Below are 14420 nucleotides of genomic sequence, written 5' to 3'. Positions count from 1 at the left end.
AAATAGTATTTATCAATTTATTTTTATGAATCAGAAATCAAATATTTTCCAATTACCGTAAAATAAATGAAAGCGTTGTTAGTGAAGTCACAATGAAATGAAAAATAATGATTCCAGATGAAAATCAATGCAGAATTAGAGAAAATACATGAAAATAAAATAAAATCAGTGGGAATTGAATGAAAGAATGAAAAAGGCTTTTGTTGTTGTTAATTCAGTGTTAGTCAGCAGGGGGCGTTACACTAGCATCAATCTGGTCTCTCAGTCTAACTTGCTCTTGACGAACACATGCGAGAAACTCTGCATTGCCCAGTACATCACGCTGAGGTACACCAACACCTACAAAACACAAACCCATACAAAAATACGCATAAGGATGACTTGAGTTGCATTACATAATGTGGCCGACAGGGGGAGACAAACAACAACAAAACACAGTAGTAGTAGTATTACAGTTTATATCAGGAAATGGACGTCCAATCCATTTGAACAGAGAGGGTTGGCAGCGACCGAAAGCTCGTTTATCGCCGTCACTGGCAATTAATCACGTGACCTTTGAGACAGCACAGATGGCCAACACATGCGAGCACGTCATTATACAAGTGAAAGCCCAAAACAAGCGGAACACATGCTTAAAGCATGTAAAACCAGAACCACATTAAGACTGCACACTGTAACTGACAAAGACTAGATTTACACTCTTGGGAAAATACAGCCAACCACACCCATCTCTTATAATATATCGAAAATCTAGCTTGATCCATCACTTACACTTGAAATGTATTACAAGAAAAACTCAACTGTATAAGATGTATTCAAACCACCTAAACAAATAGCCTACATAAAATGGAGGTGGAAAAAGTGTAACATAAAATACAAATATAAACAGTATATTTAAAGAAAAAAATAAATATTATATTTATTAAGCGGCTGGGTGGCTGAGTGGTTAGCGTGTCGGCCTCACAATAGGGGTCCTGGGTTCAATTCCAGGTCGGGCCACCTGTGTGGGGTTTGCATGTTCTCCCAGGGCCTGTGTGGGTTTTCTCTGGGTACTCCAGTTTCCCCCCACATTCCAAAAACATGCACAGTAGGCTGATTGGGCACTCTAAATTGCCCCTAGGTATCAGTGTGAATGGTTGTTTGTATGAGATGAGTATATTAATTTACATTTAGCGGCATCCAAGTGGCTAGCACGTCGGCCTCAAAGTTCTGGGTTTGAGGTTTCAAAGTGAAATCCTTTTAATATATATTGTTTTGGTTAAAATGACAACACAAACACACATACAAAGTCGTACAGTACTAGCATAGCTTCCTGTCTACTCTTAAGAGGGCTCAAAACTCAGGAAGGATACGTTGGGCAGCTTAACGTCCCACCAGAGACTCTGGAGCGCAGCCATGAGAAATATTTCCTTCAAACACACACACACACAAAAGACACAAAAACACACGCACACGGCAGACTGAACACATGTGAAACAGCAGTTGCTGCACGATGAAAGTGCAACTAAACATAAGACAGGAATTTTGTTAAGACTATTGGACCACTTAGTGGACAGTGCGAATGTCCTTTTTTCTGTATTTTTGCAGGCCGGGAATCACAGATTTGAAGTATTCTAAAATATTTGAGCAATGGATGTTTCTATTTCGTAAAAAGAAATAAAATAGAAAGAAAGACTTGAGTTTTTGATGAGAAGAAATCCAACAAAATGCCCTAAATACTTCCTAAAAACTTCTTAAGGGTTGATCTTGTTCGGAAAGTTGCACTGCTGCCATCTGCTGGCAATTGTGCAGCAGTGTAATTGTTTTTACACTTGAAATTCCGAGTGAGTTGAGAAATAAAATTGATGATTACCTTATTTTATCGCATTTAAGCCCTATTTGTACCTCAAAATAATGATGACTGAATCAAGGGTACGTACGGCTTATCTGCACACAAGTCTTGCTATACCCCTATTCACCAGTAGATGTCAACAAAGTAACATTTCCTATTTGTTGGTTATTTTCTGTTTTGCATTACTGGATGAATTAATTCCTTATATATATTGACACTAATAATGCACATTTAATTCATACAGTATCTGATAAATACCACGTACAATGATTTTTCTTAAGATTTTCCCTTCAAAGTAACACATTTGTACTCCCTATTAAAACCATGAATATGGAGGTGAAAAATTGTGAAACAGGGGGGCTTATATGCGAGAAATTCAACGATTTTAAGGGTGCGGGTTCTACGCGGGGGCGGCTTATATGCGAGCAAATAGGGTATACTTGTTGATGCTAATAAAAATGACTTATGTCGGGACAATTTAGCATACATTTAAACTAGGATGTGTGTTTTTGGGATGTGGGAGCAAACCAGAGTACCCGGAGAAAACCCACGCAAGCCCGGGAAGAACATGCAAACTCTACACACGAAGGTGCGGATGTGGTATCAAACCTTAGACCTCACAAGTGCGAGTCAGACCACAATCCACTGTCGCACCGTGCCGCCACATAAAATAGACTAACTTTAAATTTTACTACCTATTTTTTTTACAGTCTACTGTACCATCCATTTTTCACCTGGATCAAAGCACACGAACAGACTTTTTTGGAGAGCGCGACGCGAGGACGCCGTCGCCTCCTGCCAAGACGCCGGGAATCATTTTACGGCGCGCCGTAAAATCCCGTGGCGGCTCGTACATCAACGCGGCGGAACGTCCACGTTCAGACGCTTTGTCTTCGGAAGACAGCTCGCCATTTTCACTTCCTTTCCGCTTTATCCCAAAGTTGATCTTTTCTGCGAGTACAGTATATGATCATAGTCAAAGATTGATGTATAACTGTGACAGCCATGCTAATTTGGGTTAGTCGAAGAACGGAATTTCACCATTTGGGCGTTCGATAGCCAAAGACGGCGATTGACGTTCTTTTTTTTTGGCACTCGGTGGGTTAAAAGTCAGGGACTTCTCCAGAGAGGACGAGATAAAAGTAGCAGAGGGGGAAAAGATCAGTTCAGGGGTAAAACCGTATGTTTTAGGGTCCTTCCCCTGAGGTGAATTATCATAGCAAGTCTTTTTTGACAACTTGTAAAACGAGGCGCTGGTCAGCGGTTTTTACGATTCTTCCCCGGAGAAAAATTTGCATTTCAAACATTTTCTTTTACACGTCGACTTCAAAAGATAATCCAACTAAATTACCACGTCGAGCCTTTTTTTCCCAAATAGGCTTTTTTTGTGAAATGTAGTATTGTATTTTTTTAATTGATTATAATACAATTTTTGCGTTATATATTTTTGAAAGAATTCTTAAAATAATGTATTTTGTAGCGATTCATTTATTTTTTAATTTAGTTAATTTGCCTTTAAAAAATGATGAAAGAATATATTAATCTTCCAATTAATCTTTCACATAATCCCGAAAAAATAACATCTGTAAAGCAAGTGTAACAATTAATCAATTATAAATGTAATCGAAGACTTCCCCCTAAAATATGATTAGCGTTTCAAAGTTATTTTTCTTAAGAAAAACTATTCGGTGAATTAAAAATGCATCACTTCAATTATCAAATAAAAAAAATAAAACGGATGATTAATTTTTAATTTTTAAATTTTTTAATAAATATTTATCAGAGCAGCAATTAATCAATACTCAACTTAATCTGCCTTGTTTCATTATTTTAGGACCTAATGTAACTTTAAATTGTAGTCTGTAGTCCAAAAAGTGCAGCAACAACAAACTCTTGGTTTGCCATTGACAGCAATAGACGTCTAATCCAATTGAACTCCAAGTCAAAGTGGATTGGACGTGTATGGCCGTCAATGGCAGCCAATTATTACAAATAAATAATTATAAATATTTTTTTTAAAAAGTATTTCTCCCACGATTCCGATCCTCCGAAAAGGATCTCGTGATCATTTCTGGGATATCTCGTTAAGGAATGAAGCTAAATTTCTTGTTGATTTTCATTGGTGGAAATAAAGGGCGCGTTTGTATTTTCACAGATTGAAGAGAATAAACGTGGTTGGCCTTTTCGACTGGGTTCAAGGGGATTCCTCACCAAAGACAAATGAGTCTCTGGGGTGGGGGGCCAAGGGGTTAATGGCCCCCTTGACTCCTTCCATCCGCCCACTGATATTTACAAGAGTTATGACACTCCCGCTTGGACGCTCCCGCTGCGGACTTTGCTGGAAATTACGAGGCTGAGAAAAAAAAAGACGGCAGTAAAAAAAATAAAGAATAAAAAAATAGACCTACAACAGTAATGTACTTGAGATATGGATGAATGGAAGACAATAAAATGTCAGTTTCAAAGCAAAATATTAAAAAATAGAACTACAACACTAATGTACTTGAGATATGGATGAATGAATGACAATGAAATGTCTATTTCAACGCAAAATATTAAAAAATAGAACTATAATACTAATGTACTTGAGATATGGATGAATGAATTACAATAAAATGTCAGTTTCAAAGCAAAATATTAAAAAATAGAACTACAACACTAATGTACTTGAGATATGAATGAATGAATTATAATAAAATGTCAGTTTCAAAGCAAAATATTAAAAAATAGAACTATAACACTAATCTACTTGAGATATGGATGAATGAATGACAATAAAATGTCTATTTCAAAGCAAAATATTAAAAAATAGAACTACAACAGTTATGTACTTGAGATATGGATGAATGAATGAATGACAATAAAATGTCTATTTCGAGGCAAAATAGTGGAGTTTCTTGTCCTTATTGTGTTAAACGTGAATACCGATGTGAATGTTTTAAAGTGCATGAAAGTTGTTTCATTGGCTGCCAGCCCTCCCCTTCAAATGGATTGGACATCTAGCCCTTTTACCACATGGTGAATAGTAGATGCCTTGACATTTATATAAAGTAAAATTTCACAAATCGGTGGAGGAATCAGAAATAATGTCAATGCTTCAAGTTTGAAAGGAACTTCGCCCCTACCAACATGGCCGCCCGGAAGCCATGATGGTAGGGGTGACGTTCCTATGGCCGCCCAGAGCTTTGTTTGTTTGGTTTTGTTGTTATATGTGCACTTCCCTACTTATTTATGTTGTTGACTACTTATTTAGTTATTACTTATTTATTTATGGTTATTATTTGTTGTTATGTCAGGGTGGCCCGGCGCCGCCAATTTGACACAGGTGGTATAATCTATAATTTAACATCATGCTTTGATTTCAACCTTGTAATAGTTCCATTCTAATCTCGTTGTATTCCTATTCAATTTTCTCTGTGAATATTACATTAAAAAGACAAATAATTTCCAGGCGTCCAAAACGAAATAAAACGGCAACCCGAGCGACAACCCAACGAATAACGGCGCCGTCCCAAAAACAGCTTCCCGATGAAATAAAAGGCTGGTCTTTGGCACGCCACGGCTTTTCCGACGCTCCTTCCAGTCTCCCTTCGTCGCGAGCGGCCTCGCATTTTCCGCCGCGTCACGCTTCGGCGGCGGCCAACTTGGACGGCCTTCGCCGCTCCGACGACTCAAGGACGTCGCGTCCCGACCGGGCGGACGCTAGACGCCGCCGTAAAAAACGGACGGACCGACAAACTGGCGGCGAGGGGGAGACCTTTTCCAGGCGGGACGCTGGGAGATTTGGATTTGAAGCCAAGAGCCGTTTGGGTTTTAATAAAAGCGAGGCTTTTTAAGCTCCTAAATGATACAGCGCTGTGGAACACTTTCCTGTAAAAATAAAACTTTTTTGCCTTTTTATGGCGGAACGCTATGAATGTCCCGTATTATTAGTTTGGAACGATTTGGGAGTCGATCTGAGAAAACCTTCCCGAAGGGAACGGACACCCTCTTAATATTTAAACGCGGGTTTAAAACCTTCATATTTGATCAAGTGTCTCGTTAGGTGGAAACTACGCGACTGTAGATTCCGTTTGCCTTCATTCGTCCCAATCGCTTATCCTCACGAGGGCCGCGGGGGGTGCCGGAGCCCATCCCAGCTAACTATGGGCAGCAGGCGGCGGCCAGCCAATCGCAGGTCAAGGACGAGGAGACCTAGGGCAATCATTCCCGCTAACACTCATAACTAGGGACAATTTAGACTGTTAGCCAGCTACAGCTAGCCTAGCATGCATGTTTTTGGAATGTGGGAGGAAACGGAAGTACCCTGAAAAAACCCACGCAAGCTCGGGGTGAACAAGCCAACTCCACACAACGAGAACCGACCTGGGATCGAACCCTCGAACCTGGAACTTTGAGGTTAAGGCGTTAACGGCCTGCTCACGGACGCTAACGGCCTGCTCACGGACGCTAACGGACGCTAACGGAAGCTAACAGAAGCTAACGGAAGATAACAGAAGCTAACGGAAGCTAATGGCCGCTAACCACTCAATCATGTACGTATTATTTCTCCATCGCTAAAGTGGGCATCTATTAAAAAGTTAGCATTAGCTTAGCTCGTTCGCTGCCAGCTCAAGTAACAGCCAATCGGTGACCACGCTAACCCCGCCCCCATCCACTTTCCATTCCCAGTTGTGCCCGCTGGCATGATGTCACCGTTTCCAGCGCCCCAAACAAAAGCCACGTCGGGTTTTCCCGCCCAGACGCCAGCTTTTTTGGAAAACTTTTTTTTACCGGCGACCCCTCGCCACGGGAAAAGGAGAGGCACGATGGGCCGTCCTGGCCGCTTCGTGCCGGACTTGAACTGCATAATATTGACGTGACCTGGACGTTTGTCTTTCGGCGCTCTGGCGGACAAGCACAAATGAGCTAGCGGTCGAGGGTGTCGTACCTTGACTGATTGCTTTCCTCTTTTATAGCCGCTCGTCAAACTTCACTGACACACGTGGGGTGCAAAGAAAAACATCCAATCGCGAACTCGTTCAAAAATAATCCTCCACGTGAGAACTTTTCTATGTTTTAAAGTGATCCAAGGCTTTTAATGGCGTTAAGTGTAACATTTATCGTGCCCTAAAGCCAAATTTGTCGTATTATAACGTGAAATGTATCGCCTGGTGAACATTTTTTTTCACGCATTAATATTCATCCCGGTGTAACATGAGAAATGTAATTTTATCACAGTTAGTGGGAAAAAAAGCAATCTGTTTTGGAAACGGCCAGGAACTTGAAATTTATATTGTAAAAACATGATTTTTGTCCAGGTAGTTCATTTTAATTGATCGCATTAGAACTTTAAACTTTCAAATTCTGAGGTCAGATTGACCAAATGAAAGCATATATATATATATATATATATATATATATATATATATATATATATATATACATACATATATATGTATATATATAAGTATATATAGTGTGTATGTGTGTATGTGTGTATGTGTGCATGTGTGTGTGTATGTGTGTATGTGTGTATGTGTGTATGTGTGTACGTGTGTATGTATGTATGTATGTATGTATGTATATATATATATATAGTTCTAACACGATCAATATATACATATATATATATAGATATATGCTTTCAAAGCAAATATTTTAGAAAAAATGTTAACTCATTGGCTGCCATCCTTCCCGTTTCAAATGGATTGGACAAAAGGAGCCACTAATTGGACGTCTATCACTGTCAATTGCACTAAAAGTAAAAAAAACTAAATTTTTATTGCGCTTATCCTTGAATATTGCAACATATTTATTCCGAATGATAAAAAATATGACCCTAAAAGTTCGGTTTTGATATTAATCGCAACCATAATCGACACCCCCTAAAGAACCCTTCCCCCCCTTTTAAAATGATGGTTACGCCCAGATGTAACCACAAGCACTTTATACAGGCCATTAGACCCGCCATTGGCGGCAGGTGCTTAAACGCCACAAAATGGCGGCTGACGCAGGCTTTTAACGACGCGGCGCTGACGCGTTTGCGGGCGGCGCTCCATCAATGAAGTCAATTGATATTTAATTGGGCCGGGGCCCCCGCCGACTGGACGCTTGGGCACAAAAAAGCCCGCCGTGTGATATATGGCGCCCTTGAGCACTCGCCGCTATTTAACGGCCTTCAACGCCGAATGGCTGGCCAGACAGGAAGGGGGCGTGGCTTGTCCGACACGAAATGCTAGAAATCCTTCATAAAGCGAACGATTAATGTTTCGGAGCCATTGATGTTGTCGCTATTAATTTGTTTCATTTTTAATGTTTATTCATAGACTTTTTATTGCCTCCTTGTGTTATGATTTTTAATGATTTCATGGTCATTCATTTTTATTTTTTGGATATTTATGATCAATATTCATTTCAATGGGAATCTATGTTATGATGTAGGAATATGACTACGGTGATTTATTTATTTGAATGTTTATACATTATTTTAATTTGTATGTCTCATTTATTTCATCAAACTATAGTGATTATTACTCATATTAATCATATCATGTCATATTTTAAGGTTAAATGTGTGTTTTTGAAGCCCTTTGTGTTATATTTTGGATCATTTTGAAATCCACTAGACTTAATGCGCTAAATGATGACAATTTGACATTTGATACAAATACATCAAATAAAACGTTTTTTTTTTTATTATTTAAACAATTTCAAATATTCTTTTAAAATAAACTAAGAAAAAGAAAAGAAGAAAACAAATTCAACAAACTGTTGCCTTAATCCAACCTTTTCAAGAGTGGATTAGCCGATCGCTAGCATGCTAGCTAAACACAATCATTTATCCCCCCTGAAAACCCATTGACGTACTATTTAGAATTTTCAACACGGGGGAAAAAAAAAAAAACGTATATTTTCTTTCGATCGATCGCACCTGAGCGGCCCAGATGTGAAGTTGCGGACGGGACACGTGCGAATCCCCTCAGCCGGGCGGCCGTCCGGCTCAAATTAGCGGCAGACGCCGCTAATTGTTTCCAGACACTTCACAAAGGGGGCGGTTGTGGAGAGGGGCCGCTCGTAATGAGGGGTCAGCCGCCACGTACAACCCAGCGCCAGCGAGGCTCGCCAATTTGCGGACTTTGCACACGAAAGACGTTGCGCTCGCCGAGAAAATTTCAGACTTCATTGTTCAACGAGAAGTGAATTTCAGTTTCTAAGACGCGTATCATTTTCATCATCATTTTTTAGGTGTGTATTTAAAAAAAATAAAGAATTATTATTATTGTCATCATGCATTACCCACTAATCCTCACAAGGATCAAGGGTGCTGGAGCCTACTTCATTGGTGGCCAGCCAATCACAAGGAGACAGACAACCAATAACTCATACCTAGGGGCATTTTAGCCTACAATTAGCTTAGCGTGCATGTTTTGGGATGTGGGAGGGAACCAGAGGACCCGGACAAAAGCCACGCAAGCCCAGGGAGAACATGCAAACTCCACACAGGAATCCAAATATAAGAACTGTGAGTTTAGATAATAACATTAAAAAAAAAACATCTTACTTGTGTGGGCGCAGTCAGAGCTGAATTGGGGGCGCTCAGGTGATGGTACTGCAGCAAGGTTGCCATAGCGACACAACGTAGCATTTCTAAAATGGACGCCATTGGCCTGGGGAAAAAAAGAGAAGTAAAGAGCTGTGAGGAGAAATGGACGAAAGACAGGTTTATCTCCAACAGGTAAATATTGACTTTTCTAACAAAAGTCTCTTCAACAAACAGGAAGGACAAATACTGAACACACACTGTACAACACGTGTCAAAGTCGTGGCCCGGGGGCGAAATCTGGCCCGCCGCATCATTTTATGTGTCTGACATCCCTGCAGTGTATAAATACGTATATCTTTGTTAACTGGAAGCTAGCTAGCATGCTCATCGCCTAACCTCAGTATATTTTATTGCTGTTTAGCATTAAAAACAACCCAATTCATTGGCCACACATCATTTGTCACATAGTCAAAGCAGTCTTAAGGAAAATTCATCTCATCTCATCTCATTTTCTGAACTGCTTTATCCTCACTAGGGTCGCGGGGAGTGCTGGAGCCTATCCCAGCTGACTTCAGGCCAAAGGCAGAGGATGTCTGTCGCTGTCAGCCAATGAGAGAGAGTTACCTGCAGTCGATGATGAATCCCAGCGAGGTAAGCGTGAGGAGAACGTAGGTGCTCATCCCCAGCGCGGACACCTGGCTCAGCATCTAGGAGCCAAATACGGCATCAAATATGGAAACATATCCGATCAATTGGTTTGCATGTTTTATGCAAGATACATTTTTTTCTTGAATTTCATTCATAGACATCAAAAAAAAAAAAAAAAGCGTTTTATCCGTTTATCTTTTCTTGAAATAAATGACCATATCGGCCGTATTGACTTACGTTTTTGTCACCTTGCAGTTTCGTCCACGTCAAGTCTAATTTGTGCGGATATAAGCCTTACCCTCGATTCAGTCATCTTTTTTTTAAGTGACAAATACGGCGTATATGCGAGAAAATATGTTTTTTTTTTGTCAGTCAAGCAATCAGTTGGTCAGTCACAAGCACACTGTGAACCAGTCCATTGGTTTGTCATTTACACATTCACCGACCTGCTAAGTCAGTGAATCACTCCCTCACCTTAGCAGTAAGTTAGCATTATTCGTTCTGTTGCTCATTCGATCAAACACAACTTAACCAGAAAGCCTAATAGCCGTAGCGTCCCGTTAGCCGAATCCCTCAACACAAACGCACGGCGTGATTTATTGCGGGAGGCATTGACGCTCCCGTTGTTATTTTCCTTCGCCAAAGTCTTGATTGCCGCATCCTGAAAGCTATTTTGCTTGGGAAAGACTCCAGTCCACAATTAAGGCCTTTTGTGTCGACCGCCGGACCACCGGCTGCCGTTTCGGAGGCCCGGAGGTGTGCGTGCGTGCGGCGCCACAACTAAGGAGCGTCCCGAAAAAAAAGACGGGCAATTTTATTTGGGAGTTTGGAAGGAGTTTGGGCGTGACGGCACTTCTCGGCTAACCAAAACTATGCCCGAGGGGGAAAAAAAAGCCTTCCAAAGATAACTGCCGAGGAGACCCGATGCTTTATTTTTCTGACGGAGGAGGAAGGGAAGGGGGTCTTTTGGCTCCGGAGAGTGGAAAATAATAGACAAAAGTTCCTCCGAAGGGGAAGGCCCATCAGTCATCCTGTCACCGTGCTAGACGCGGCTCGTTTTTCTTTGTTTTTTGGAGGGAAAGTCTAAGCATCCCGCCACCGCAACAAACTGTGTCATTAGTTCAATCATGTCGGTGGAAGGCTTAGTCTTCAATTAGGGAGCGGATTAGGGTTAGGGTTCATCTTAAGCGGTGTCTTTTTTCAAAATAAAACTCGCAAATGTGAAGAAACGGGATTTGGTGTGACAAATACGTACCGCCCGGTTCTCGAAAAGTTCGTGGTACGTGTGCAGCAGAAGCAGGAAATGTGTCACCACGTAAAATTGTAAGGGCAGAGAGCAGCTGGGATTGTGAGGCTTCTCCTCTCCGGTCACCTGCCAGTGGAAAAGAAAAAAAAATGAACAAAAAAAATGGAAAAAAAAAACGGAAAAAGGCAAGACATGAAACCACGAAGCCGCAACCGCGCAGGGATCGTCGTTGCCAAAGGGAACTGGGTAGATTGACCCAAAAACGGACCATTTAGAGCACGTGTGTCAAAGTGGCAGCCCGGGGGCCAAATCTGGCCCGCTGCATCATTTTGTGTGGCCCGGGAAAGTAAATCATGAGTGCCGACTTTCTGTTTTAGGATCAAATTAAAATGAAGAATATAGATGTATATTAAATTTCCCGTTTTTCCCCCTTTTAAATCAATAATTGTATTTTTTTTAATCTATATTTCTGTGTTTTTAGTTCAAAAATCATTTTGATCACCTGATTGTACTGCTCACGTGATTTCCTTTTTGAATTTATCTACGTGCACCCAATAGGAATATGAAATCTAGAGGACGATCCTTTCGATTGATACAGTATCTCAGAAATACCATGTGCGATGATTTTTCTCAAGATTTTCCCTTCAAAGTAACACATTTGTCCTCCCTATTAAAACCATGAATATGGAGGTGAAAATTGTGAATCATCATAGTCATCTTATACGAGAGAAATTGTAAAATTCAACAATTTTAAGGCAACATTATGGGTGCGGCTTATACGCAGAGGCGGCTAATATGTGAAAAAATACGGTAACTGACCAACAGACAGTGATTGACCAAGTGACAGACCATCTGATTGGTGGACTTCCTGCAAGTCAAGGGTGTCAGACTCGGGTTGGTTCGCGGGCCATGTTAACGTATATAATATTTGTTTTTTTTTAAAAAAATGGATTAAAAGAACTGGATTAAAAACCCTGAATATTCAGTTTTTATAGATCTAAAACAATGTTTATTTTAGCTTTTTTTTTTTTTAAATTTAGATTTTACAAAATGATTTTTGAACTAAAAACACCGAAAAAAATTGATTGAAAAATTACAATTATTGATTTAAAAGGGAGAAAATCAAGAAATTTAATATACATCTATAAACAAATCTATTAAACAGAAAGTCGGCACTCATGATTTACTTTCCCGGGCCACACAAAATGATGCGGCGGGCCAGATTTGGCCCCCGGGCCGCCACTTTGACACGTGCTGTAAGTGATTGACAGACTCGGAGGCGGCTAATATGCGAGAAAATACGGTATAAGTCCGCCTAACAAATTTCCCGTTGCCGACTCTTTTCATAGTGCTTGCACGTAGCGTGGTTAGCGTTGACATTTGAATTTTGGTGAGGTGATTTGCCAGTGACATGTGAAACCAAACATCAGTCAGTTTGAAGTGTTTGAGTGGAGGATAAATATTTTCTATTTCAAATGTGGCGGCTGGTGACTGATTTTAACGCGGGGAGGAATGACATCAAAGGTGCGGAGGAGCCATTTCCATCCGTCTCTTATTGGAGGAACCGCAAAGCCGCACTCGATGGAAAATATACAATGTGTCCACATGACTGCTAAGGGAAACGCTGTTGCAGAAATAATGCTGTAGATCGCGCTCTTTAAAATTTAGATTAGATTAGATCACTTTATTCATCCTGTATTTGGGAAATTTCACTGTCACAGTAGCAAGAGGGTGAGAATACAGACACAGAAGAAGACATTTTTGACAAAGAAATAGGTCATAAATAGTTGGGAGAAATGCCACGTTTTGTTTTGGAAGAAATTGCAAAAAGCATTACTTGTTGATACTAGAATTTTGATTTGTCAAACATATGTTTGTTTAATTTGAATGTACTCAATTTTAAGAAATGTATTTAAACTTCCTTGACTGAACATATTTTTGTTATGTTATTTACTTTTGTTATTTATTGAACAAATCTTTTATAGGTTTTTTTTGGTCTTCCGAAAAATACTAAAGATGCATTTGCTTACCGTATATACACGTTTCTTTTGTATTCCAGGTTGTATTTTTTCACTGTAAATAGTTTTTATTAGTTTTTTCTTATCATAGCTGTGATTCTTTCCAATTCATTTCGTATTTTCCACTTTTATACTACTGATATGTTTTTTTTCATCACTAATTGCATTTTTTCATGAAAATGAGGCAGCGCTTGAAAAAAAATTAAATACTGGAAAAAAACATTATGTAGAATTTCATCTGGTCTGATTAAGTATTCTATTAAGGACAAAAAATACATTTTTCATGTTTTTTTATTATTAAGTTGTGTATATCTTTAACAATTTGTCCTCTAACATACGATCCACAACACATTTTTTTAAGTTCCCAGTGGAATGAAAAATGTAATTTTTTTCCCATTTTTTGTAGCAATTTTTCTTTCTAGTGACATCTTAGAACAAAGTTTGAATGAATTGTGGAGCTTCATCCAGACAAAAGTAGTTGTGCTTAACCAACGTTTGCTGCATTCTACACAATTACAATCATTTTAAGAAGGTTGTTAATTCCTGTTGAAGTTTTACTATTTGTGGTTTAGGCTTGGTCAGTCCCTCCTGAATTATTTTTGACTCAACTAATTTCCGGAATTGATTTATTTTTTAACGTTCCACTGAGATTTAAAACAAAAATGAGCTCATTAAGTCATCTGGATTTTTTTACTGGAAGCCGTGAGTCCATATTTTGGAATTTGCTGACTCATTCGACCTCTTTTTGTCATTTGGAAATGTAAGAAAAACCCGAAATTAAACTAACCAATCGGAGACAAGCGAGGTTTTCCTAGCTAGCCATGCCGACCCTCCTTGCCACACCTGCAGTAACGTCGTTTGGCGCTTCATCTGGCGAGCGCCGCCATTTCGGGGATTTCAAGGCTGCCTTTAAGACGCCGACCCAATCGTAAACATTTTTTTTTCCGAGAGTCACGCATGAGGGAACTAAATATGTGCCACCATCAACGTTATTTCAAAGCTAACCGCCGGCTCCTTCCACTGGAGCCTTTGTGGACACACACACACACACACACACAGACACACACACACACACATTTCCACTGTTGCCGCATGCGGTTTTAATCCCAGAGACGGTGAAAATGAACTTATTGTGCTCTGTCTACAAAGGCT

General features: G+C 39.9%; 1 protein-coding gene across 1 annotated transcript in view; it reads right to left on the bottom strand.

The window, feature by feature from the left end:
- Window positions 1-37: 37 nt before the first annotated feature.
- Window positions 38-14420, bottom strand: part of agmo (alkylglycerol monooxygenase) — a 29115-nt gene continuing 14732 nt past the window's right edge. The window contains exons 10-13 of the mRNA XM_077598647.1: window positions 11260-11376; window positions 9981-10063; window positions 9375-9480; window positions 38-339 (exon numbers count right to left, since the gene is read on the bottom strand). Of these exons, the coding sequence (XP_077454773.1) occupies window positions 262-339; window positions 9375-9480; window positions 9981-10063; window positions 11260-11376 (384 nt within the window). The 3' untranslated portion in view covers window positions 38-261. The remainder of the gene's footprint in view (window positions 340-9374; window positions 9481-9980; window positions 10064-11259; window positions 11377-14420) is intronic.

The sequence above is a fragment of the Stigmatopora argus genome, chromosome 4 (assembly GCF_051989625.1).
Source record: "Stigmatopora argus isolate UIUO_Sarg chromosome 4, RoL_Sarg_1.0, whole genome shotgun sequence".
NCBI lineage: Eukaryota > Metazoa > Chordata > Actinopteri > Syngnathiformes > Syngnathidae > Stigmatopora > Stigmatopora argus.
Note: the sequence above shows the minus strand (reverse complement) of the source record. Positions and strands in the feature narration are given on the sequence as shown.